The 27,469-nt window shown below is 36.5% G+C and overlaps 1 protein-coding gene across 3 annotated transcripts in view; it reads left to right on the forward strand.

Moving 5' to 3' along the window:
- The window catches only part of LOC123556644 (uncharacterized), a 43,325-nt gene that overhangs the window by 13,357 nt on the left and 2,499 nt on the right, over positions 1–27,469 (forward strand). The window contains exons 8-17 of one of the 3 annotated variants that reach the window (XM_045347529.2): positions 2,848–2,980; positions 3,234–3,426; positions 3,991–4,046; positions 4,260–4,512; positions 7,457–7,555; positions 13,160–13,285; positions 14,149–14,325; positions 18,473–19,016; positions 23,234–23,500; positions 26,531–27,280. In XM_045347529.2, the coding sequence (XP_045203464.2) occupies positions 2,848–2,980; positions 3,234–3,426; positions 3,991–4,046; positions 4,260–4,512; positions 7,457–7,555; positions 13,160–13,285; positions 14,149–14,325; positions 18,473–19,016; positions 23,234–23,500; positions 26,531–27,280 (2,598 nt within the window). Of the gene's footprint in view, positions 1–2,847; positions 2,981–3,233; positions 3,427–3,990; positions 4,047–4,259; positions 4,513–7,456; positions 7,556–13,159; positions 13,286–14,148; positions 14,326–18,472; positions 19,017–23,230; positions 23,501–26,530; positions 27,281–27,469 lie in introns of all 3 variants that reach the window. The other 2 variants (XM_045347530.2, XM_045347531.2) reach the window with 2 other exon arrangements.

Consider the following 27,469-nt stretch of genomic DNA (forward strand, 5'->3'; position numbering starts at 1 on the left):
GCATTCAAATGTAGCTTTTCATTACGCATTACTGTATTGATATATGTACATATCAAATAATCACGTAATGTTTTCAAAATATTATGGCAAAATTTAACTAGCGGAGGTGCGCACTAGAAACTAACGTGTGTTTCATTTTGAATTTGAATTTAATTAGGGCTATTAAACAGCAAATGACTAAAACTGTCTTAGTTGATCTGAAACTTTTAACGACAATTTATGTTTAACCGATGTAAATGTGTCGTGTTTAAGAGGTATCATATGATACGCAGATATATCACTATCAATTTTAGGCAGGAATTTCAAAGTTGAAAACTTATGTAATATATTTGCGATGCCGCTGGGTTGGCGAATGAGCAGATGGATTGTTGGATAGATTGGCGGCGTCAAAAGTTACATTTCTGTTCAATAAGTTTCGGCTAAGGTATTAAGATGAAGCTTAGTTTACAAGAAGCTTTTAGTGACTGATGTTTCATCTTGTCGTTGATACATTTTTTGATGTAGCAGTCTGGAGGAAAGCGGACGACTTATGGTTCTTAACCCGGTCCCGGGCTTCAACTTTTGTTTCTGTTATTTTAATGATATGAAGCCATTTCGATTCCACAGGGTTAAGTTTATTTATTTTTGTTGGGTTTAACTCGCACCGACACATATTAAGTCATCTGCCAACTTTCCAGATTTTGATGGTGGAGGAAGAGCCCAGCTGCCCCTTCGTGCATTATTTCATCATCGGTGGGCACATAGGTATAACCACTATCCTTACACAAGCCGGCTGGGTGGCTTCCTTACATGAAAAACTCAACGCCCCGAGTAAGGTTCGAACCTTCATCCGTGAAGAGTAAGTTATTCGAAGTCAACGACCTTAACCACGCGGCCACGAAGGTCCCTCGAAAAGTTAAGGTCACAGTTAGTAAAACTAGATTTTTTTTCGTTTGGATCATCAAAGGTTGCTTAACTTAGGATTGACATACGGTCACCAAATTTAGTGTATACCTCACTTGCTTTGAATTGTACTTGAGATTGATCTTCCAAAAATTAGAAAAATGATATCCGCTCAGTAACACTCATTAGGAACGAGGTATTACTTTGGAAAGTTATATGTAGTTAGTTTAGTAGGACAGAAAGGTAAGGTTATTGTTTTGTGGCCACTTTGGTCAGAGTCCCTGTTAGGTTAAAGTCAGTTTGCTAGAAAAAATATGTTTGAAACGTGTCATTTCTTCTGAGTTTTTTATAGATCTACTTGTAAATTGATATTCGGAACAATTAACGTTTGATTTAAGCTCCCATTGTTAGCTCACCTGAGCACAAAGTGCTCAAGGTGAGCTTTTGTGATCGCCCTGTGTCCGTCGTCCGTCGTCCGTCCGTCCGTCGTCAACAATTTGACTGTTAACACTCTAGAGGTCACAATTTTGGCCTAATCTTAATGAAACTTGGTCAGAATGTTACCCTCGTAAAAGTCTTGGACGAGTTTGATATTGGGTCATCTGGGGTCAAAAACTAGGTCAACAGGTCAAATCAAAAGAAAAGCTTGTTAACACTCTAGAGGTCACATTTTTGACTCAATCTTAATGAAACTTGGTCAGAATGTTACCCTCAATAAAATCTTGGACATGTTCAATATTGGGTCATCTAGGGTTAAAAACTAGGTCACCAGGTCAAATCAAAGGAAAAGCTTGTTAACACTCTAGAGGTCACATTTTTGGCCCAATATTAATGAAACTTGGTCAGAATGTTACCCTCAATACAATCTTGGATGAATTCGATATTGGGTCATCTGGGGTCAAAAACTAGGTCACAAGGTCAAATCAAAGGAACAGCTTGTGAACACTGTAGAGGCCACATTTATGACTGTATCTTCATGAAACTTGGTCAGAATGTTTCTCATGATGATCCACATTTATGACCATATCTTAATGAACTTGGTCAGAATATTAATCTTGATGATCTATAGGTCATGCTCAAATCTGGGTCAGGTGGGGTCAAAAACTAGGTCACCAGGTCAAATCAAAGGAAAAGCTTGTTAACACTCTAGTGGACACATTTATGACTGTATCTTCATGAAACTTAGTCAGAATGTTAATCTTGATGATTTTTAGGTCAGGTTCGAATCTGGGTCATGTGGGGTTAAAAACTAGGTCACCAGGTCAAATCAAAGGAAAAGCTTGTTAACACTCTAGAGGCCACATTTATGACTGTATCTTCATGAAACTTAGTCAGAATGTTAATCTTGATGAGTTTTAGGCCAAGTTCGAATCTAGGTCATGTGGGTTCAAAAACTAGGTCACCAGGTCAAATCAAAGGAAAAGTTAGTAAACACTTTAGAGGCCACATTTATGACCATATCTTAATGAAACTACAAATGTATCTTGATGATCTTTAGGTCAGTAGGTCAGGTGAGCGATACAGGTCCTTCATGGCCCTCTTGTTTAATATTTACCTGCAAATGTCAATTTTTTCCGAATGATTTAATTTAACCAGCATTAAAGCAATCGAATTTGTTAAATTTTAAATAAAGTTCTATGAGAATTCTCAAGACTTGCAAATATATCAAACCCCTTTTCTTTATGACGTATCAATTCCATAAACGTATACCGCTTCATTCCTGGATGTCTTATGATATGACATTGTTTATTAAGAATTTCAAATAAAACCCTGCATTTATTACAGATGATATCAAATTCAGTTATTTTGATGAATCGTATGAAGCCATAAATAATAGACCTTTTCTGTGGTCCCCCAAAATAAAACCAAAGATGTTTTAATACTGTATGCTAAACAACAGTAATACTGGCACTACATAGGCGTGAAAACACTGAACGCATATTGACTTCTTCGCTTTTCTTTTAGCTATAGATAAGTGGCTGATGATGAAAGGACTCGACAGTTCATTGGGAACAGATTTCCTCAAAAACTTCGAAAAACACCACAATTGCTTTATACAAGTTTCTAAAGATGGGGACTTCAAAATCCCAAAACCTAAGTGAGTCTTACTCCAATATTGTTTAAGAAAGTTTGAACGGTATATGTTCCAATTTTTCATTTTGTCTCGAGCAAGACTGAATCGGTACAGTACTTTATACTCCTATCCTGATATTAAAACAACAGTTATTTGAAGAGACAGTTTTCTAGTATATCTAACATTAGTATTTGATACTAATATTTAACAAAGTACTAAGATGGTGATGGCGGAATGTGTGAAACCTGTCGTTTTACCTATTGTAACTGTTTTTAAGGATACAAATAGAGGATGCTGGAGGCGACGATCTTCATAGACAAGCAAGTGATACACGCTCAACATCAGATTCTGAGTTTGAGGTTCTCCATAATGACTTTGAGCAAGAATCTGAACAGATTGAAGCACGGTTTTATGAAAGACGAAAATATGAAAAACAAAAGGAAAGAGGAATCCTCTATCAAGGCGGCATGGTCTGTTTTCTGTTATATTTTTACCGCAGCTTTTTTACGCTTAATTGTATTAGTAAAGAGAATAACTGTGTCCATTTCTTCAGTGTGTTTCAAAATATTTTTTTTGAAGAATTTAATAGCTTTTCCAGTCTGTCTGTTACTTAATTTGCAATAGTTTAACTAGTCTTTAGCGCATTCAATGATTTTTGTTTTGCAGACTTTCTAAAATGATACTAATAGCATGCATGGCAATATCATAACCTGTTTGACAAATTAATCCAATGTTTTTGTTACAGGTATCGACTTCTTTATATGAGCCGTGCCATGAGAAAACCAACATAGTGGGTATGCGACCAGCATGGATCCAGACCAGCCTGCGCATCCGCGCAGTCTGGTCAGGCTCCATGCTGTTCGCTTTTAAAGCCTATTGGAATTGGAGAAACTGTTAGCGAACAGCATGGAGCCTGACCAGACTGCGCGGATGCGCAGGCTGGTCTGGATCCATGCTGGTCGCATACCCACTATGTTGGTTTTCTCATGGCGCGGCTCATATGATTTTTTAATATATATGTTACATTTCACTAGGACTATGATGAAGCGTTGGCACAAGCTATTCAGAATTCAACCGAAAACCTAGATTTGTAAGTTGAACCTAATATAATCCTGCGCTCGATTCCATTCTAGTTATCTGCTTGGTCACAATCTTAGCAGTTGTTAATGTATCTCTACAATACTTTATATAATTTCTAAATATTTATCAGCCATCTACACTGTTTTCAAATAATTGTGTTTTCATCTCATAACGCAGTCATTTTGATATAAATATTTATTTCCACCGTTCAAATCTATGTTAGTTTACCCCGCCTTGAAATGACTGACGACGATGACGATGATGAAAGGTCGGGTTTACGATTCGCACACAGGCAACAAAGTGAAGGCGACATAGACGAGAGACGGTATTTGGAAAGAAGAGCGCCACACAGAAATCTACGAAAGTCTGCTTCCTCTCCTGTATTCAAGAATCAGTTTTCAGTTACCAAAACCGAAAGTATCCAGATGTTGCAAACAACAGTTACACTTATTCAGGGTGAAATTGTAAGCCAGCGGGTAAGGAACACTGGTTTACTTTATTTAATAGTTATGCGAGCACAGGTCCAAAATACCTTGTAGCAGTTAGTGCGCAAATTCATGCGGAGCGCCAGTATTAACCACAGTTTGTGTGTAGTATGATACACACAATACATAACCAATATGGTTCAATGGCTAGGTGTTGTGATATGCTTCAGCTACTCTTCAAATCTATCACATAATTCTGTAAATCAAGTTAGATATAGCGTAAGATTTTTCAAAGATACGAAGTATGATGTATGGATGTCGTAGCTTTGCGTACACTGCTCACAAACTCAAGAACTGTCTACCAGTATTAAAGAAGTGGATATAAATAGCCTTAAACCCCGCTTCTTTTTACAAATCTTTAAAAACTGTATTTTATCGTATAAGTCTCCTAATGTTTTATTATATCTGTATTAAATAGTTGTGTTCAGAAACTTTATATCGCATTTTTTTTTCAGATTTCTAATCGTTTCTAATTTTGGAATGTATTCTGAGCGTGTATAATACATGAGAAAAGTAGTGTGTAAATATGGTAATAATTATAATGAAATGATAATGATGATGGTGTAGTAATTCACTATTGAAATTACATGTATACAGCAAACATTGTAAATATATATTTAAGCCTGTATCCCACCTTATTACATACTCGTTTCTATTCCCCGTTAAGTTACACTGGTACCGGAAACGTCAATATTTTTCCATACACTGACGCCTGAGTTTCATATCGGGTGTGTGACGTAATTCAGTATGTGTTGTTGCACTACTTTTTTCTATTTAGTTCAGTATTGTCAATCCTATTCAGGCTATTGCACATATTTATGATATTTACATTATATTTATACGTGTAGATGAGTATGTAATAAAAAGGTTATTATCTTTGCATCGGGAAATATGCACTCGTTCTTTAGCGGAAGAATATTGCGCTCCTAAAGTCGCGCAATATTTCCGCTGAAGAACTCGTGCATATTTATAGGTTATTAGCTTTGTATTGGGAAATATGCACGAGTTCTTCAGCGGAAATATTGCGCGACTTTAGGAGCGCATTATTCTTCCGCTGAAGAACGACGTATACCCGGCAGGTATGCACAGTATGTCATTAAATAGAACTTAAGTTGCAAGAGGTTAAGTATAAGGGTAGAATATATTTAAAGTGTCTATGAATTACATTTATAATTGTTATTTTGAAATGTGCCTTGCATTTAAATCCTCGCTTGCAGAAATTTACTTTAGGAAGCCAGACGCCTTTGCTAACAATCTGATGTGCTTTGTGTGAAAATATTTTTTTATTCGGAACTACCGAGAAGAGCACGAGTTGATATTAAAAATATGTCCATAATGTTCCTAAGTGTAACAGACGTCGATGTACTCATTGTAACACTATCATTGACGGTAGTAACTGTACTAGTATCGTTTGATGTGCATTTAACGGAAACTGTACTTCGGCCAAACTTATCATATCAGAAAAGATGAATAGATTAGAATCCTATTCTTCAAGTCTTGTTTCGCAGTATAATGAACACAATCATAATTACATAAAAGGCTTTATTTCATATACGCCAGCACATAATGCAGTTAGTGACATTAATCGCTTATCTAAGTAAAAAAATTGCAACCACGCTGTTTAAATTCCAAAATATTATTTGATGACCACTAACCAGTTTCCCTTTTACTAGTATCTGTTTTTTTAAAATATACTTGTATCTTAGATCCGATGTGACTGTTGTGTTTATGTTCGTTTCGTTATTTTGTTTATATCATGTTATGTATTTAGGCGTGTATGATTCCATATGAGAAATAGGATTGGAAAGTCGCCATATGACCCAACAAAAACAAAAACAAAGCATATAGAGGCATATTACAACCCAAAGCCAATGCAATTAATTTGAAAAACGAACTTTTAATCACAAAGGGCCCTGAAATATTGTTCATCGAATGACACCATTCCTCACACTACGCCATATTGGACGCCATCTTGATATTGAACACTTTGCTCGCCGATGCTGTGAGGGCAACAATTAAATTTGAAAGCTAAGGACTGTTTATACATCTTGGTATATATCATGACTTATGCTTTTTCATACACCACTTAAACTCATTGTTAAAAGCGACATTTTATGTTTACTTATACCGCAGTCACACATACGGCGCGGATAGCTACGTTTAGCTACGGATAGAAACGTAGTAATTCGTACCGATCCGTACCTGAGCCGTACGGATTGGTACGGACTGATACGGGTTACTACTTTAAGGTACGGCTCAGGTACGGATCGATACGGATTACTACGTTTCTATCCGTGGCTAGACGTAGCTATCCGCGCCGTATGTGTGACTGGGGTATTAGCTAATAGTACCAGTAAAGATAATGAACTGTGTCATCCCATATTGCTGGTATGACCTATTCTGCAGCTATATCTCCCAAAACAGCACTGAGACAATGTATTTGAGACAGTACTTCCATGGTAATCTACAGATGCTTGAAAAATGTCGATTCTTGTTTATGACCTCATGGAATATTGACATATTGTTAAAATGAGTTTTCCCGTAAAATAAAGTCTTTGTTATCATTATTTTTGCTCGAATTATGTTAACAGAAAAAAAATCTGGTATAATATAATAGGGTTGCACTCAAACGTTACATTTATAAATGGAAGTCAAATATTGACATTTATATTTTATTAAGTTGCTAGGAAAATCCAGACAGTGTAATGTACAGGGCGGGATATCGTGCTGTTACAAATGAGCGAAGTGTTGAACATATACTTTGTAAATGATTTTCTGTCCTTCTGTTTCGAGGGTGGTATAACTTAACTATTTACAATGATTTAACTATTTATATTTTTAAGACCGGAAATGGACTGTATAAAAAGATATTGCTTATTTTAGTATATCCTTATATCGAACTTTCTTTGAGGCATTAATCACTTTCTTTTTACAGGCTGATGTACTTGTCAATATTGTGTCACCAAATCACAGTTTAACAGAAAGTGTTGTTTCTAAAGCTTTTGTGAAAAGGGCAGGTCCACAGATTATTCAGGTATATACGAATGTTTACTTTGATTAAGGCACCTCCTTTTGGCAGAGCCTATAGTTATTGCGCTGTTTTTCCGAGTCCAGACACCTTGCCCTAAACATTCAAGGAATTTTGTTAAGTTTCTCACTATGACGATCAGAGGAGATGCAGTTGGCAAGAACAATTACTTTGTCATTCTTGCTTTTGCACAATCTCTATTAGCTTAGCATCATTGAAAGAGAACAGATCTTCGGGTCACGCGGTCGTGAGTTTGATCCGCAGACGAGGTATATCATTTGATAAAAAGCATTGTGTCCGAAGTAATTTCGTCCTCCGCCTCTGATGCATATGGAGGAGGTGACAATTACTTGCGGAGAACATGTTAGTACCAGTATAAAATCCAAGAACACTCGTTAGGTAAAGGCCAATGTTACATAATTGAAAAACCATGCTAAGCCCAAAACAAACAAAACTCTTTTACATATAGTTGTCCAAGATAAACGGCAAGTAGTGCAGAACACCCCAAACACAGCCAAACGCCACGCATCGCAAAGTAGGTCCACAACAAAAAAGAAGCTGTAACGGAAAAATATAGACGGGTTGCTTCAAACATCCAGCAACAAGTGCATTTTAATCATACACAAAGTATAAAAAGGGAGTGGGGTAAGGGTTATAGAGCCATAGAGCTTAATGCGCTAGAGGAAATCTGGTCAAACTATAAACCATGCCATTTGGGGATAGGACGACAACTTGTGTATGAAATGCCTAATCCTTGCATGATCATAAGAGACGGACAGAGCATAGGGTCTGAACACTCGGCTATGCTGTTCTTCTGTGGTTCCAGCAGGTATGAAAGTTTTGCTTCCGTACCATATATTTTTATGTGTACATTATATGTGAACCACATTTTTGGTCAAGTTTAGCGGCATATAACCTGTACTGTGTTGGCGCGCTGTGAAACGCAATTCGAATCAAACTGCATACACAATATAAAGTCCAGTGTGTTCAGCGGGAGGTGTTTGGAGGAAGTGCAGTGTACAAGAATCATAACTCTATCTTACTCACTTTGAATTATCTGCATTTATTGAATTTAGTTGCCGGGGTATAACTCTTTAAAGTGCTGAAAGGCTATTTCAGACTGCATACACAGACTGTTCGTAATTGTGTTCACACGTCCGCGTTCACGCCTGATTGTTTTTGTATGTAAGGTCGTATCTCTATAACCACTAGTGGGAATGGACTGAAACTTCACACGTTTCTTCTAATTTACTGTGATAATTTCAATTGCAGTGCAACTTCTCCCTTCTGATCATTCGAAGTCCGGCGTCCGTCCCGTCGTCTTTCTGTCGTCTGTGATTAAATCTAGACCGAGTTCGAAAATGGGTCATCTGGGATCAAAAACTAGGTCACTAGGTCAAATCAAAGAAAAACCTTGTGTATGCGATAGAGGCTGTATTTTTCAATAAGTCTTCATGAATTTCGGTCAGAATGGTAACCTTGATGAAATCTAGGCCTAGCTTGAAAGTGGGTCATCTGGGATCAAAATCTAGGTCACTAGGTCAAATCAAAGGAAAACCATGTGTATGCGATAGAGGCTGTATTTTTCAATTAATCTTCATGAATTTTGGTCAGAATGATTGCCTTGATGAAATCTAGGTCAATTTGAATATAGGTCATCTGGGATAAAAAAGAAGGTCACTAGGTCAAATCAAAGGAAAACCTTGTGTATGCGATAGAGGCTGTATTTTTCAATTGATCTTCCTGAAATTAAGTCAGAATGATAACCTTGATAAATCTAGGCCGAGTTTGAAAATGGTTCATCTTGGTTCAAAAAGTAGGTTACTAGGTCAAATCAAAGAAAAATCTTGTGTATGCGATAGAGACTGTATTTTTCAATTGATCTTCATGAAATTTAGTCAGAATGATTGCATTGATGAGATCTAGATCAGATTTGAATATGGGTCATCTACGGTCAAAATGTAGGTCACTAGGTTAAATCAAAGAAAACCTTGTGTATGCGATAGAGGCTCTATTTTTCAACTGATCTTCATGAAATTTTGTCAGAATGATAGCCTTAATGAAGTCTAGATCAAGTTCGAATATGGGTTAACAGGGTTCAAAAACTAGGTCACTAGGTCAAATCAAGGAAAACCCTTGTGTATGTAATAGGGGCTGCATTTTACACTGGATTTTCATCAAATTTGGTCAGAATGGTTTCCTTGATAAAATCTAGGTTAAACTTGAATATGGGTAGTCTGGGGTCAAAAACTAGGTAACTAGGTCAAATCGAAGAAAAACCTTGTGTGTGCGATAGAGGCTGTATTTTTCAATTAATCTTCACGAAATTTGGTCAGAATGATAGCCTTGATAAAATCTAAGTTCGAATATGGGTCATCTGGGGTCAAAAACTAGGTCAGTAGGTCAAATCAAAGAAAATACTTTTTTATACTCAGATTTTTGCTCCAATTTTAATGATAATTTGTCAGAATATTTTTTTCCATGAAATCACAAGGTCAAACATGTTTACACTTATGGTATGTTATGGTGTGTTTCTCAGGTGAGCGACCTAGGGCCATCTTGGCCCTCTTGTTTACTTTGCTATGTTTGGTTAAGTTATTGTATATAAGTGGTATCTCAGTAACCACTTGATTGAAACTTCACACACGTGTTCACTGTGTTGTTTTGACAAGCAATGCGCAGTTTCCATAACTCGTTTTGAAATCATGAAAATATTTTGTTCAGATTTTTATATGTTAGCTGGTGTCTCAGTAACCACTTGTCGAAATGGAGTTAAACTTCACATACTTGTTCACTGTTAGGATTTGGCATGCAATGCAAAGGTTTCACTCTGCTCCGCTTTTAGACTAAAGTTATGCCCCTTTTTGACTTAGCAATTTTTTGTTGTTATCTGTTATCTCATTAGCGTCATAAGGTGGAAAGTTCTATGAATTAAAAGTGTTGCCCCTTTTGTACTTGTTTATGTCTATGTTCATTATTTTAACTGGTTTTAGTAACAAGGTTTCATGTCCTCCAAGAGGTCTTGTGTCATCTTGGGTCAAAAATTAGGTCACTAGGTCAAATCAAAGAAAAACTTTGTGAATGCGATAGAGGCTGTATTTTTCAATTGATCTTCCTGAAATTTGGTCAGAATGATAGTCTTGATGAAATCTAGGTCAAATTCGAATATGGGCCATCTGGAATCAAAAACTAGGTCACTAGGTCAAATCAAAGAAAATACTTGTTTATACACAAGATGTTTGCTCCAATTTTAATGATAATTGGTCAGAATATTTTTTCCATGAAATCACTAGGTCAAACATGTTTACACTGTTATGGTGTGTTATGATGTGTTTCTCAGGTGAGCGACCTAGGGCCATCTTGGCCCTCTTATTATGTCCCTTTATTAAACTTACTCGTTACACTTTTGTCCGTATATTTTTTCTAAAACTAAGAGGGGGGGACTTTGTTGAACTTCCAAGCTGTGACAGAGGACAGTGGAAGTGCATTGTACAAGAACCATAACTCTACCATACTTCTTGAACAATCTCTAACTCTAAAAGCACTGCAGATAATTTATTCACACTGTATACAAAGATAGAGGACATTAACAAACAAATGCGTTATTACACCTGGCTTACTGTTTAATAATATTAACCTATAACAATCGTCCAGAGGAGATTATCCTCAACACAAAGTGAATTTCTTGAACTTTCACACAATAACAGATGACATTGAAAGTGAAATGTACAAGAGCCATAGCACTACCTTACTTATGCTTAGTTGTTTCCCTTCATTAAATTTACTTACTTAGTGCATAACTTTCAATGTTTTGAAGGGTTTGTTTGGACTGCATACTAGAATGGAAAGAACCATTACTCCACTTTCTTTTCAATTTCATTCCTTTGTATCCTTTTTCACACTCGTCATAAGGATTAGGTTTGTATTTTGCACAATGGCAGATTGCACTTAGAGAAATGCATTGTCTAAGAACCATGATATCGTCTCATTTTTAATTTTTCCCATTATTATATTTTGTCATGCTCGTCCTCAACATAACTGAAAAAATACTCGAGGGATAATGTTGACTTTTCACACAGTGATATATGAGTCAGACATTGAGAGGAAATGGAATATGCAGGAACCATAACTATTTTTTACAGAATTATTCCCCTTTGTTATATTTTTCGAACTTGACTCGTGTAATGGCTGTGGTTTTGAGCATTGTCTTCAACTACAATAGGCTATTAGACAACAATTATGGATTAAAATGTTTTGATTCTTCGGCGTCCTCCGATTACTGATGTTCTAGTGTATTGAAAATGCTAACTATGTTTAAGCTACATACCCTTCCTAAGTTTCAAAGCTTTATCCTAACTGTTCGGCAGAAGACATACATTTTCACGGATACAAAGAATGAAGATTATAAACAAACAGAAGAGGAACTCTGTGACATTTCGTAATTGTTGCCTTTTCCTGGCTACCAACAAATAATCTTTTAAGGATATTACTGTTTTATTCTTTTGCTACCGGTACATCAACAAATTCTATCTAGTCACGTGTGTTTGTGTGCTTGAGTAGAAAAGAGAAATGGTTATATACAAGTTTATGGCCTAAGGAGGTTTTTTTTTGTTATCGTTTTGTTGGATTTTAAATTACACAGACACAAACGTTTTAGACATACAGCGACTCTCTAACCTTCAATAAGCTAGCTGGATGGTTTCCTCACATTAAAAATATACACAGACAAAGTTTCGAACCCACAGCGATGAGGGACAAGTGACTGGACCTGAAAAACTATAGGAGTTATCTTATATGGACAGAATTTTGATTATTAATATTATTAAATTAATAATGTAGGGTCATAAATTTTCATAGAAATATTATTTAGTTTTGCACCTGGGAGTTACGGATTTCTATCAGTCAGACCAGAGCTATGGCCCTTTATTGTCAAACCTTGATTATCAGCAGTATGCATTTATGGGATACAAGATTGTGTCGCATATATCTCAAAAAGTGTTTGACTTAAGAATCATAAAATATTAGGGGATTGTTATATAGCATTAGACGTTGTGTACCTGTGTCTTCTCTTTGGATTTCATTCAGCTAGGCTTAAGTGATGGCCCTTCAGTTAGTGAAAAATACACTTAAAGACTTAAAAATATTTCACCTAGAGTCATGAAACTATATACAGTGACAGGAGTAGGTGGCACCAGTGTCCTATTGACAAACGTCTAGTTTTAGTAAATAATGTTATGAGAGATCTTTAAAATTGTATTATTTGCATAGCTTCAAATTTGGTATTGTCTCTTTCGTGACGCCATCCAGCTGGCTTACGGAAGGTCGGTAGTTCTACCCAGGTGCCCCCTCGTGATGAAATAATGCACGGAGGGGCGCCTAGGGGTTTCCTCCACCATCAAAGCTGGAAAGTCGCCATATGACCTAACATTGTGTCGGTGCGACGTTAAATCCAACAAAAACAAGAAAAGAAAACTTTTTCGTGACATTATAAAGTCATGTACTTTTTATTCCCACAACATGCCGTATAAAAGAGCTATACATGTAGATATCTCTAATAATACTTTAAAACCTAAATCAGATGCTTATTATGTTTACTTCTGCCTTTAACAGATGTACGATGATGCAAGAAGTTTCTCTAATGGTACTGTTGTGAAAACAGACTCCTGCGGTCGTCGTCTTCATTGTTCATCGGTTTTTCATGTTACTCTTCAAAAAGGAGAGAAGTACTGCCAGAAGGCAAGTTTCTTTGATGATAATTGTTTATACTGATAGAAAGAGAATATTGCATGATTAATTAATGAAACCTGCTGAATAAAATAATAAAATCTGAAGCACTGCGTAGCATTTTATCAGTTTTTGAACGGGTTTTTTAAATCATAATCAGTGTGGAACGACATCAATGTAATATTCTTTTAGTCAAGTATTAGCACTTTCTACGGAACATTTAATTTTCTTCTTTCGTAACCTATTACACAAACATGTATAGACTTAGTCAATTCGACCAGGCTGTCTTATAATTTAAGCTACGTCACCGTCCAAAATTGAATTTGTTAAACTCGTTGAATGAAATTGAAAAAATGTTCGGCAAAGCCGCTTCACGTTATATTATTTGAATCAACTCGTTTTCTAAATTAAACATGAAAAGGCACTCGTGTAATATCCTCAATTTATCATGCCGTTCAATAAAGATTTTTCCTTACGAAATGAGTTTCGGAAGCATAATGATTTACCGGCTAAATGAATTCGTATATATATATATATATAAGATATATTATATAGATAAATACATCTGCACCAATTCCTTTTTAACATGCAGTATTTCTTTCACAACGCGACACTGCAAGTCGACAAAAATACATTCATGCTTCCTTTCATGATGTTTTTTCCCCTGATTTTGGAACACATTTATGATTATTTTCAATATCCGTAGAATTATTTGAGAATGTGTTGTTAGAAAGATATTCCGAAGTTGGTTTTCTTGTTTAAGGCGATGTAGATACAAATCTGTAAAAATCTCATCATGTGGGAGGTATATGCTTTATACATCAAAGAGAAAAATAAAGGTGAATTTATTATTTGCGCATACTTTGAATTTTCAGATGATCAATGAAGTTATATCGGAGGTTTTTGAAGAATGTGAAAATGATGGTTATACTAGCGTGGCCTTTCCACCACTCGGAGTTGGAAGGATGTACAAATATCCACCGGAAATTGTTGCTGAGAGAATGCTAGCAGAAATATGCATACTGCTTCAAAACGGAACATACAGAATAAATGTAAATAGATTGAAATATATACAGAATAAGTGTAAATAGATTGAAATATTTTATTATTAAGGCATATGCTAAATGTAACGAAGTATGACCTCTATTGAAGGCACGTCGACAGAGTAGATAACTAACAATTTGTTCCAGGACAAATTAACTGAGCAATAAACCTTGTACAACAAATACACTTCAGTATATCATGTATATCCAACGGTATTTGCTCTTTCTAGGCTACACTGTACATGGACATGCATGTTATGATACAACTTTGTGTTACAAAGTATAAGACTTGTACTTGCTGTACTAAAATAGGCATGGCCTTATTTTTAACTCACCTGAGCACAAAGTGCTCGGTATGAGCTATCGTGATCGCTCACCGTCCGGCGTCCGTCCGTCCGTCCGTTGTCCGTCCGTACACACTATACTTTAAACAACATCTACTCTGAAACCATTTGGTGGAATTTGATGAAACTTGGTCTGGATGTTCATTGGGTAGTCCCCTTTTAAAGTTGTTCAAAAATTGAATTCCACACAGAGCTCCGGTTGCCATGGCAACCGAAAGGAAAATATACTTGTCCAAAAACGCAAGGCGTAGAGACGCGATATTTTGCATGTGACATTATCAAATGGTCCTCTTTATTGTTCAAATTATGCCCCTTGGGGGAAAAGAGGCCCCGCCCCGGGGTTCCTAAGTTTTACATTGACTTATATAGGAAAAAGCTTTAAAAATTTTCTTGCCTGAAACTGCAAAGCCTAGGCTTTTGAAATTTGGCATGTTGCATTTCCTAGAGGTCTTCTACCAAAATCGTTCAAATTATGCCCCTTGGGTGAATAGAGGCCCTGTCCTGGGGTCCCAAGTTTTACATAGACTTGTATAGATAAAAATCTTTAAAAATATTCTTGTCTGAAAGATCAAGGCCTAGGCCTTTGATATTTGGTGTGTAGCATTGCCGAGTTGTTCTCTTAACAAGATTGTTCAAATTATGCTTCTCGGGCGAAAAGAGGCTCCGCCGCGGGGATCTCTGTTATATGAGTCATATAGGAAAATATACTTCAAAAATTATCTGATCATATTTCCTAGACTGTTTAATTATAATTACCTGATGACCCCAAGGGGATAAGGGGTCACCTGACTGTGACCTTGACCTACTGACCTACTTTCTTGTTTTAAGATACAGCCTTGAAATTTTGATGAAATGTACAGTTTTGCACACCGGTCTTAAAACTGACTTTCAGTGACCATAAATGTGAACTACTGACCTACTTTCTTAATATTTTAGCATCAGTTTGACATTTGAAACATGTAGCTCATATTACTCAGGTAAGCGATCCAGGGTCATCATGACCCTCTTGTTATGTTAAATATAAAACGATTCTAAACTGCAAACAGAATGTTAAAAAGCTGAAGAATTAAAACTACAACATTTTCTTTCAAAGTCAGTCTCTCCATTTTTGTTATTAAGACGTATACTAGTATGCGAAAACGTATTTATAGTTTAAGCAAGTACCTTATTTATTCTCTACATACAAAATGTTGATCATTGAATCGGAAGGCACCTTACGAGATTTAAACAATATAAACTGTTTCTAGACCTCTGGAATTAATATTGAACTCCAGTGTTGTCTTTCTGTCTTTCTACAATAAGAAACATGTTTACATTTAGGTGTTCAGAGCTACACAATGTATTATATTTTCATTCCGCTGGTCTTGCGTGATGTATGTAAATGAAAGAAAATTATTGTCAATTAAACAAAAAAAAAAGGTTGATCAACCATCAATGTGAAAGTGATTACGAAATAATAATGATGATTTGTATTTTGTGTACGTTTGTATCTTACTTCTGATGTACTTAGGATTTTATTTTTTTCTGTTGTTTTCATTCATTTTGTTATACTGTAAACCTAGAAATGGTTTTGCACTATTTAAGATAACGACTTTCGCGATCGATGTGTCTCCGCGAAATTTTGTAGTCGCGAAATTACCAGCTACCGCGAGAACGCGAAAGTTTGAAATTTTCATATGTAGTTAGCTGCAAAGCTTCTCCCCGATATACGAATGTCTGTATCCTAGTAATTATTTTTAAAAAAAAGGTTCAATCATGTTTATTAATTTCATTTAGATATATCATTTACAAACTCGTTACAAAATCCCATAAAATCTGGATAAATAAAGAGCAGCAGCAGTAGTTAATTTTGATTGAAAGGTAAAAACCAAAATGATGGAATATGTAATTTTAAATAGCTATTAGAAAGTTGGTCAGGTTTTGCATGATTCCCTTTTCATTTTAGCTTTCAGAAAGCTGGTCAGGTTTTGAAACTTTAGCTCTTGTCTCGTCACCGTAATGTACACAGATTCCCTTTTCAGTTTACACCTGCCGCCTTTGCAGAATAGATGTAACCGTCAGCCTCACATGTCGATGGTTAATATGATCACCTTTTGCACTGCTTGTATTTTTAATCCCCCGCCACGAGTGGTGGAGGGTTATAGGAATGGTCTCCGTCCGTCCTTCCTTCCGTCCGTCCGTCCGTAACACTCGTGTCCGCTCCATATCTCCTAAACCTCTTGAAGGATTTTCATGAAACTTGGGTCAAATGATCACCCCATCAAGACGATGTGCAAAACTCATCGGCGTGTCCGCTCTATATCTCCTAAACCCCTTGAAGGAATTTTATAAAGCTTTGGTCAAATGATCATCTTATCAAGACGATATGCAGAACTTATGAGTCAGCCATGCCGGCTCAAGGTCAAGGTCACAACTTAGGGTCAAAGGTTTGAGCCTTCCATTTTGTGTCCGCTCTGTATCTCCTAAACCCCTTGAAGGATTTTCATGAAACTTGGGTCAAATGATCACCTCATCAAGACGATGTGCAGAACTTATGAGTCAGCCATGTTGGCTCAAGGTCAAGGTCACAACTCAAGGTCAAAGGTTTTAGCCTTCCATTTTGTGTCCTCTCTATATCTCCTAAACCCCTTGAAGGAATTTTATAAAGCTTGGGTCAAATGATCACCTCATCAAGATGATGTGCAGAACTTATGAGTCAGCCATGCCGGCTGTAGGTCAAGGTCACAACTTGGGGTCAAAGGTTTGAGCATTTCATTTTGTGTCTACTCTGTATCTGCTAAACTCCTTGAAGGAATTTCATGGTACTTGGGTAAAATAATCACCTCATCAAGACGATGTGCAGAACTTAAGAGTCAGCCATGTTGGCTCAAGGTCAAGGTCACAACTCAGGGTCGAAGGTTTGAGCCTTCCATTTTGTGTCCGATCTTTATCTCCTAATCCCCTTGAAGGACTCAAACCTGGGTCAAATGATCACCTCATCAAGACAATGTGCAGAACTCATGAGTCAGCCTTGCCGGCTGTAGGTCAAGGTCACAACTTAGGATCAAAGGTTTAAGCCTTCCATTTTGTGTCCACTCTGTATCTTCTAAACACCTTGAAGGATTTTCATCAAACTTGGGTCAAATGATCACCTCATCAAGAATTCATGAGTCAGCCATGTCAACTCTAGGTCAAGGTCACAACTCAAGGTCAAAGGTTTGAGCTCTGTATCTCCTAAACGCCTTGAAGGATTTTCATGAAACTTGGGTCAAATGATCACCTCATCAAGACAATGTGCAGAAGTCATGAGTCAGCCATGTCAGTTCAAGGTCAAGGTCACAGCTTAAGATCAAATGTTTACCCTTTCACTATCCATAACAGTGGCGGGGGATTTAGCTGTCTTTCAGACTGCCTTGTCATCCTTTTTGTTGGCGTAACAAAATCCCGTATTGACATATTAGACTTATTTCTATATAATTTCATGCACTATTATACAGGGATTTGTGATTGCCAACATTGTATTGTGGAACGTGAATTTCTCTCACAATCACAGAGCGTGATAGATTGAAAAATGTGTTTAGGATAAGTGATCACTCATTTGCACAAGTTATAACCAGTCTTACCTTTAATGTTGCCTGCAACTGTTTGTTATTATGTACTTAAACTATTAAGTTTTCGCGTCCGATGTAGTCCGCAAATCTTGTCATAATAATCACGCGAAATATAGTGTTTGCTAACGTTTCTAGGGTTACAGTATGTTAATATTTGTATCATTAAAGCGTGTACCGTAAGATAAGGTCAGGTAAATGAGTCCTTCTCTTTCTCTTTTATAGCAAGTTACTGTTGTCGTCTACGATGATGCTACCTATGCGGTTTTTGAGAAGGCATTCCAGTCATTTGATGAACGTTTGGTAAACAGATACTCGGCTGTGCCAGTTCGCCAGTACTTCAATCAAAATCCGTTTCCGATACCAGCAGTACAGAATCAGTATCAACCACATATAGCCCAGAATTCAAATCGACTTGCTCAGCAACAAATGCTACGTCAAAAAATGCTACAACAGGTATCACCAAATGCTGCACGGCTAATGCCAGCTGCATTTGCTCAAAGAAGTAAGCCGCAACCAAGTTTGTCCTCTGTCAATACAGGTGGAGTAAGTAGGCAGGCTCCAGACTCACGATTTGATCAGTTGAAACAACAAAGGAGACTACGTGACAGAGTCCAAACAGCGTCAAAAGTACCCAGATCAGCAATACGTCAACACTCATCAGACCGGAAGCCAGATAGAATGTCAAGTGGAAGGTCACGTGTCATATCGGAGAGAGATCACCGCCATGGAAATTATAGAATGGAACAAGGTACAACTGATATTACTTGTGGGTTGTTTTTTTGCTCACCTGTCACGTAGTGACAAGGTGAGCTTTTGTGATCGCCCGTTGTCCGTCCGTCCGTCGTCCGTCCACAATTTTTGTGAACACGATAGAGACCACAATTTGCACCAATTTTAATCAAACTTGCACACAACTTGTATTGGCATAATATCTCGGTTCCTTTCGAAAACTGGTCAGATCCGATCATGGGTTCCAGAGTTATGGCCCCTTAAAGGGCCAAAATTTACTATTTATGGCTTGTGAACACGATGGAGACCACATTTTGCAATCAGCTTTAATCAAACTTGCACTTGCACACAAGTTGTATTGGCATATTATCATATCTCAGTTCCTTTCAAAAATTGGCCAGATCCCATCATGGGTTCAAGAGTTATGGCCCCTTAAAGGGCCAAAATTTGCTCTTTTTGGCTTGTGAACACGATAGAGACCACATTTTGCAATCAGCTTTAACAAAATTTGCACTTGCACACAAGTTGTATTGGCATAATGTCTCAGTTCCTTTCGAAAACTGGCCAGATCCCATCATGGGTTCCAGAGTTATGGCCCCTTAAAGGGCCAGAATTTGCTACTCTGGCTTTTGCAGCTTGATTTGATACAAACTTGCAAAATATCTTCGACAACAATAAATCTTGGATTCCATGACGAATCTGTCAGATCCAATGATAAGGTTCCTGAGTTATTTTATATCTGATTACCTCCCCTGATTGTATTCAAAATGGATTTATATCGGTAAGTACTTATAGGACTCATTTGAAATTTCATTATTGTCATTAGTTGGACTGAGACAATCAGGGTAGATAACTATGGACTGATTTTAAGTCAAATTTCCTCCCGTTATTTCAAATTAAAATGGGTTTATCTCCGCAGCTAATGAAGATACTGATCTGAAATTTCATTTATGTCAACAGATGGACTTGGACAATCAGTGAAGATACATATTGACTGAATCTATGACAAATTACCGCCCTTTATTTTTTTATCTAAATGAATACACCGTAGCAGCTTCTGATGAGATAGGTTTGAAACATTATTTATGTCTTCGATGGTAAGAAATAGCCATGTTAGATAACTCTTGATTTAACATTAATCGATATGAATACTTTTCTAATATATTGTTGTATAGGTGTGTACTCTGTATCTTCAACATGTGTATACCAATGCATGATTACCTCCCCTGATTTTGATAAATTTTGGTAAATATTTCGAGGGGTTAAAGCCAGAACGGTATAAGTCCATTTTTCAAATAGTGGAGAAAAACGCAAAAGAAGGTTTTAGACACATAAAACTTTTTACTGAATCAGAATATTTAGGTAAGCTTTGGTTATATTATAGACAATAATGTTGTTATAATGTATGAAGAATATAAAAGGACTACTCATAAATTAAATTGGTTTTATAGTTAAAATTGTACTTAACTCAATCTGGCATACAACAAAATGGAAAATAATTTGAGGGTTCAAATGTGTTAAGTGCACTTAGTTCTCTAAAATATTGCAATAATGCTTGTTTTATTCGATGCCATACTGTCACAAGTGCACTTATAACAAAACTATTCAATCTTATGACATGATTTACAAAGACTAAGGAAATATGTGCACTTAGTACAAATAGAAATGTTGAGTAAAATGTGTATAAAATTACAAAATATGTTTCAAATTGTATAAAAATTACACTACACAAAATTTCAACAATCAATTCTAGATATTAGTAAAAGAACGTTTTCCCATCTTTTTCTATATAGTACCTCTTAAAACAAAACAACCCTTGTACTTATAATAACTATTCAATATCAGACTAATCACTTACTTTCAACATGTTTGGTTCTGATAGGCAGTCTCTGGCTGCTTTTTCAGAATGAATATTCTTGAAATACTGATGGAATTCTGAAGATGTTGTTCCATCAGAACAAAGCTAAAGAAGTCCTTCCTTTTTTGTATAATGGGAAGTTTTGCATTGTGGATCGGCAGTAAATCAGATTTTATAGAAGCTTCTTTCCTTGATTTAAGTTTTATACATTAGAAATGTAGGTCATCGAAACTGTATTAAACATATTCATTTGCAGGTTTACCTTCTTTAAATTTTAACCTTTTAGTTTTTTTTTCCACTTTTTGTCCCTTTTTATCCAAGCTTTTTTTTTGGACTTCATACTTTGCTTTACTTTGTGGATACAAGTTCTGAAAGTATTTTCTTTCCTAATTAACCAAAGGTGTTAATTCCAGAATGTATTAAGTGATCATATTTCATTTGCGCCTTGAATTACAGTGTATTGGCGATGCTACGAATCGCAATTTAACGAAATACCGGTATACTACGAAAAGGTGTTGTGGTCCCGGCTGCTTTCCTTCTTATTTCTTTGTAACGATATCGCGGTTTTACGAAAATGCAATTTTACGAAAAATGCGCTCCTACGAATGTATTGTTATTCCCTTAAAGCCTGTTTACAACTTGTTTTAGTTGCGATTTTACGAATACCTGTATCGTCTAATTTTCACACCTTCCATGACGGCGTGAAAAGGCTTTAGAGTGTAAAGTGTCACTATCATTTAGCTGGGCATAAAGAGTATTTAAAGTGTGAAAACCTAGTAATTAAATTCGGAACACTACGACACAAGTTAGTTGTTAATTTTTTCTCTATCATATCGGATGGCATATCAGTCACACTTGCTTCGATATCTATTCGTCTCAAGCAATCACTGCATAAAGAAAATAAAAAGAAAATATATTTAAGTCCTGACCGCCTGTATATTGTCGATTTATTATTCCGAAACAGTAATGGGTAACTGAGGGTATCGGAATATACAACTGCGACTTTTGTTCTCGTGCAACAATGTACCCTGTATACATTTTATTTATAGTGAATAAAAAGTGAAGAAAAAAAACAAGCCGTTATACATTCTAGATACATTCTGAGTTCAGATTCGAATAAGATTTGTGGTAAACCCAGATGTACATATAAAATTGATATACATGTACTTTGCTACTAAAATCGCATGTTCAAATATCACGGGTACGACGTGTAGATATTAAGGTGCTATATACCGAAATTTCCTACACTACGCTCGAACGAAAATGCGATATTACGAAAAAACCGATCGGTCCCTTAGCTTTTCGTAGGACCGCGATTGTACTGTATTAACAAAATGTGTTACTTCTAGAATGGTTTAAGTGCACTTGTATTGTTTTGGCACATTTTTTACCTTACATAATATATCAAAATGTATACCGCCAGAAGGAACTAAGTGCACTTAAATCCTTCTGGTTTTCATGTTAATGCACTTATAACGTGCTGGCATACAACAATACTGATGATAAGCACTTATTGCGATATGGTTCCCTTTGATATCTTAGGTTTTATACCTTATATGGTGCCAGAGATAAGGGCAAAAGAAGGAGCTTTAAAAATGGTATTAAAAAGTCTAAAAAAGTGATTTTCAGTAAAACGTGGACTTATACCGTTCTGGCTTTAACCCCTCGATTTATAGAACTCATTTGAAATTTTATTATTGTCTTTAGTCGGACTGAGGCAATCAGGGTAGATAGCTATGGACTGATTTTATGTCCAATTACCTCCCTTCGTTTCAAATTAAAATGAGTGTATCTCAGTAACCAATGAAGATACTGATTTGAAATTTTGTCATTTATGCCATCAGATGGACTCGGAAAATCAGGGTAGATAACTTTTGACCGAATTTATGACAAATTACCTGCTTTTATTTTATGTAAATGAATATATCTCAGCAGCATCTAATGAGATTGGTTTTAAATGTTATTTAAGTCTTCCAGGGTAAGGAAGAGTCATGCTAGTACAAAAATGCAGCATTTGAGCCTAGGACCCTCAAACTTGGTATAGAAATTGGCCCTGACTAGGTCAAAAGGGACGGTTACAAGAAAACTTAAAGTATATGTAATGTGCTATTTGCTCAGTTATCCAATGTGAACCATCCGAAATGAAATGTCATTTGTAATTTCGCTCTATTGTGTCAACATTTTAGCAATAGTGTCAGCAGGGAAAATATTTACAACCATGTTAACAGTGGTTACAATTTTTTTCTTAGATACCATATAGATTTGACTTGTAACATGACCTGTGGAGTTTCAACATTTTCTATATTGTTATTGTACCGACTGTAATACTTTTTAAAATAGCAAGAAAGGTACGATATTAAAATGATTTTTGTTTACTTGCTTTTGAATTCAAGCAGACAGACATGGCGAGCGTCCAAAGACAAAACAAACTCCCCGAACTCCCCGCTCCCGTTTTCCAGAAAAGAAACCAGCACCTAATCTTACAGTAGTGGTTGTGGCAGAAAAGAAAGAACTATGCGTGGTAGCACGGAATCAGCTAGGGAAAAGCATACATGCAGAATTCCTGCACGAGGACAGCATTGATAAGAGGCAGAAGATATCTGAAGAGGCTAAACGCAAAATTGTGTCGATAATTGACAAACATAATATCGAGTCAATTAAAGGTTGGCTTAGTTTCTGTTTGAATAATTTACCAAAGCTAAAGTATAAATATTGAAAGATGTTTAGTGTATGCTGTGATGTAATGCCTTTTCATGTATTTTGCGTAGTATATTATACCAGATCATAAATCGGCTCTTAATTTAATATGACAATTAAGGTGGTTCTTCAGATAAAATAATGTAATAGATGGGTGGGCAAAAATACAAAAATAGGTAGGAACGCTTTGCTGATAGATGGATAGGTAAAAAGTTAGACAGAGTCAAACAGGCAGACTGACAGAAAAACATAGTCAGGTAAATGCGATGAGACCTTGTCATCGAGTCCAACGCATTATCGCCTATAATAACACAGATAACGCTGAAAAAGTTTTTCCTTATTAGTCCCCAACTGGTTGAAAGCCAGTTTCAGCGACTATGGGATTGCGCTTTTCCGTCCGTCCATCCGCCCGTCATTCCGAGCCCACATTTCTATACTTAGGTGGCTATAGGAACAATAGGTTACTTAAGAAATAATATATCTCATCCAGTGATTTGTCGTTGAATAAATCATTGTTTGGAGTTCAGATGCGAAGGAATTGTATCATGAGGGCGCAGCCCGAGTGATATAATAATAGATCTACGCATCTGAACGACAAACAATGATTTATTCAAGAGCAAATCACTAAATGAGATATACTATTTCGATTCTAACACGTTACCAAGAATTTTAAAGTACATCCTTGACGACATTCATTGAAAATTTGCCCATTTTCAATCGGTTTCTTTTCCAGCGCGCCGCTATGCCGTTAGACGCCATGACGTAATAATTGTGACGTCAGAACAGTGATTTGTTGAATAATAATGCAGTGTTTTCTGCCTTCATTGTTTAATAGGAAAATGAATCGGATCGTGTTAGAATGTACTTTTTATACGCCCGAAGGAACGTATTATGTTATACCCCTGGTGTCCGTCCGTCCGTCCGTTAGCAATTTCGTGATAGATTTCAAAGAAACTTGACACAAATGTTCACCACATCGAGACGACGTACAGAGCGCATGTTCTGGATGGCTCACTTCAAGGTCAAGGTCACACTCAGGGGTCAAATGTCATATGACTTTGTTTCGTATCCGCTCTGTAACTCTTGAACTGCTTGAAGTATTTCACAGAAACTTGGCACAAATATTCACCATATCAAGACAACTCGCAGAACGCATGCTTCGGATGGCTCGCTTCACACTTATGGGTCAAAGATCATATGACTTTGTTTCACGCGTATATTGCTCTGCATTGCGTTGCTCTTGTTTTTATTTGGCAGATCCCTTTTTTGTTCACTTACATAATTTATTTTTTGAATAACTTCCCCTTTATGTTACAATAAATAGCTTATTTTGTAACATTATTATTATTGGCCGTAGGGAAAAACCGAGACCACTTTTCTGTGGTACAACATGGATGGTACCTCTAAATTTTAGGTGTATTTTGACATATCTTTACCTGGTGAGGATTTTTTTGCCGACTTAGAATTGTTTTTTTCTGTGGACTTAGACATTTGTTTTTGGAATTTAGTCCCTTTGTTGTTCCTGTCCTTTGGGCTTCAACAGTCAAGTTCTTTAAATTTTGCTCCCATCATCTGATATAACCCTTCGGTCACACTTAGGGGACAAAGGTCATACCTTCCGGTGTATATTGCTCCGCATTGCGGTGCTCTTGTTCTTTGATGCAATTAATTACGTAAGCTTTTATGTGGCTATTTTTCTTTTACGTGGCTAAAAGAACAATAGGGAGAACAAAGGAGTAACCACATAAATACCCATTTGTAGGAACGTCTGTCCGTCCGCAGTTTCGTGTCCGGTCCATAACTCTGTCATTAATCAAGAGATTTAAAGATCAAGGTCACACTTGGCAGTCAGATGTTAACATGGCATGAACAGGTTCTGTTTCGTGTCCGGTCCAGAACTCTGTCATCCATCAAGGGATCACAATATTATTTGGCATAAATATTCCTCATAATCAGACGACGTGTCATGCGACAACCCAGAATCCTAGCTTAAATGTCAAGGTCATACTTGGAGATCAAAGTTCAGTAGGGTTTTTTTTTCCTGTCCGGTTCATAACTTTGTCATGCAATACAGAATTTAAATATCAGTTGGCACAAATTATCCCTTGGATGAGACAACATGTCGGGGGCAAAACCCTAACCCTTAGCTGAAAGGTTCAGGAGACACTTGGAAGTCAAAGGTCAACAGGACTTATTTCCTGCACAGACTGTAACGCAACAATCCTTAAAGGGATTTTAATATTACATGGAGCAAATGTACCCCATGATAAGACGATGTGTCAACCCCTAACTCAAAGGTCAAGGTCACACTTGGAGGTCAAAGGTTGATAGGGTTTTTACCTTTATGATCAATAACTCTGTCATCCATTATAGGATTTTAGTATAACTTGACATAAGTGTTCCCCATAATGAGACAATGTGTCATGTGCAATACCCAGACCCCTAATACAAAGGTCAAGGTCACACCTGAAGGTCAAAAGTCAACATTGATCTTTTCCTGTCCAGTCTGTAAATTATCTTTATATAAGGTCATGTGTCATATGGACCCAATTAAAAAAATGTTGGTGTATTTTCTTCAAAATTACGTCCCTCTAATGTTGATTTTCTTACATTTTTGCTCATATTTTCCCACCAATTTCAAAATGAAATTTTATCAAAATTGAAATCTAACACTTTCTTATATTTATATATGTTATGAAACAATCAACAACTGTAGATTTTTGTATATGCAAATTTTAATCCAAGTGTTGTGTTATAACATATTGTATATATAGTGCAATATTGTTTATACATCATTGACAGATGTTAGATCATAATGTTATACTGCAGTAGAGAAAATTAGGTGCCTTCCAGTAGGGGACTTACTTTGTATTGCATGGCAATACTTCATTCACTTGTTTCCATCGTGACATTTCTAATATTGCTCTTGTATCTTGACTTTGAACTTTTATATTAGCAATTTACATTATGCGATATATTGTATACGTTGTTTTCAGAAAAGCAAAAGTATATTTTACGAGGTCATAAAGAAAGCGTTGCCAGAGCTCGTATGGGCATATTAGAAGTTCTGTTAGAAGAAAGGGACAACACAGACAAAAGAAGGAAACGTAAAGAAAATGCTAAAAAGGGAACAAAAGAATTTGTTCAGTACATGGTAGAGGAAGAACCTGAAATTCCTTCATACTGGTCAAAATACAAACCAGATGTAACACTAAAATCTATATTGACTAAGGTTAAGCATGCTTTCACCAAACAAAATTATGAAAAAGTTCCGCTTGACAGTAATGGTGATGCATTCAAAACCATTGTAAGAATGGTAGCTTCGACATTTGACAGCAGTAAAGTAGGACAAGGGCAGGATGCCGCAGGTCTCAATGCTTACTCACAGTTATATGTAGTGAAGATACAGAGAATAGAGAATCTTGAGTTGTATGACAAATTTACTTCAGCCAGACAGAAAGTGTTTTTACAGTTGTTAAAATCTGGAGACGTCAAGTTTCCAAAGGTTGAGCAACTTCCTAATTGCACTGGTGGTCCAATCCAGTCCAGTCAGTTTGTGAATGCATCCTTGAATAAGGATTTGCATACGGAAATAAATGAAGTTCTGTTGTTTCATGGGACCAAAGATGAAAATATTGGAACAATTTGCACCAGTGGTCTCGATCAACGACTAGGAAGCGGTAAAGCTATGTTTGGTCCTGGAATTTATGGGGCTGAGTGCTCGACAAAAGCAGACCAGTACGCAGGTACACATGTCATTGCTCTTGCTTAGTGAATTGTTTTGTTGAGCTCCTTAAAATGACAGCTTTCTAAAGTGAAGAAAAACATCCGAACTTTAAAATATTTGAAATATTTCTTCTTCTTTTTTTATTTTGTAAAGAGCAATTCTTTTGTCTACAAACCTTACTAAAAACATGAACCAAAATCAAGTAGGC

The sequence above is a fragment of the Mercenaria mercenaria genome, chromosome 5, assembly GCF_021730395.1.
Source record: "Mercenaria mercenaria strain notata chromosome 5, MADL_Memer_1, whole genome shotgun sequence".
Lineage (NCBI taxonomy): Eukaryota > Metazoa > Mollusca > Bivalvia > Venerida > Veneridae > Mercenaria > Mercenaria mercenaria.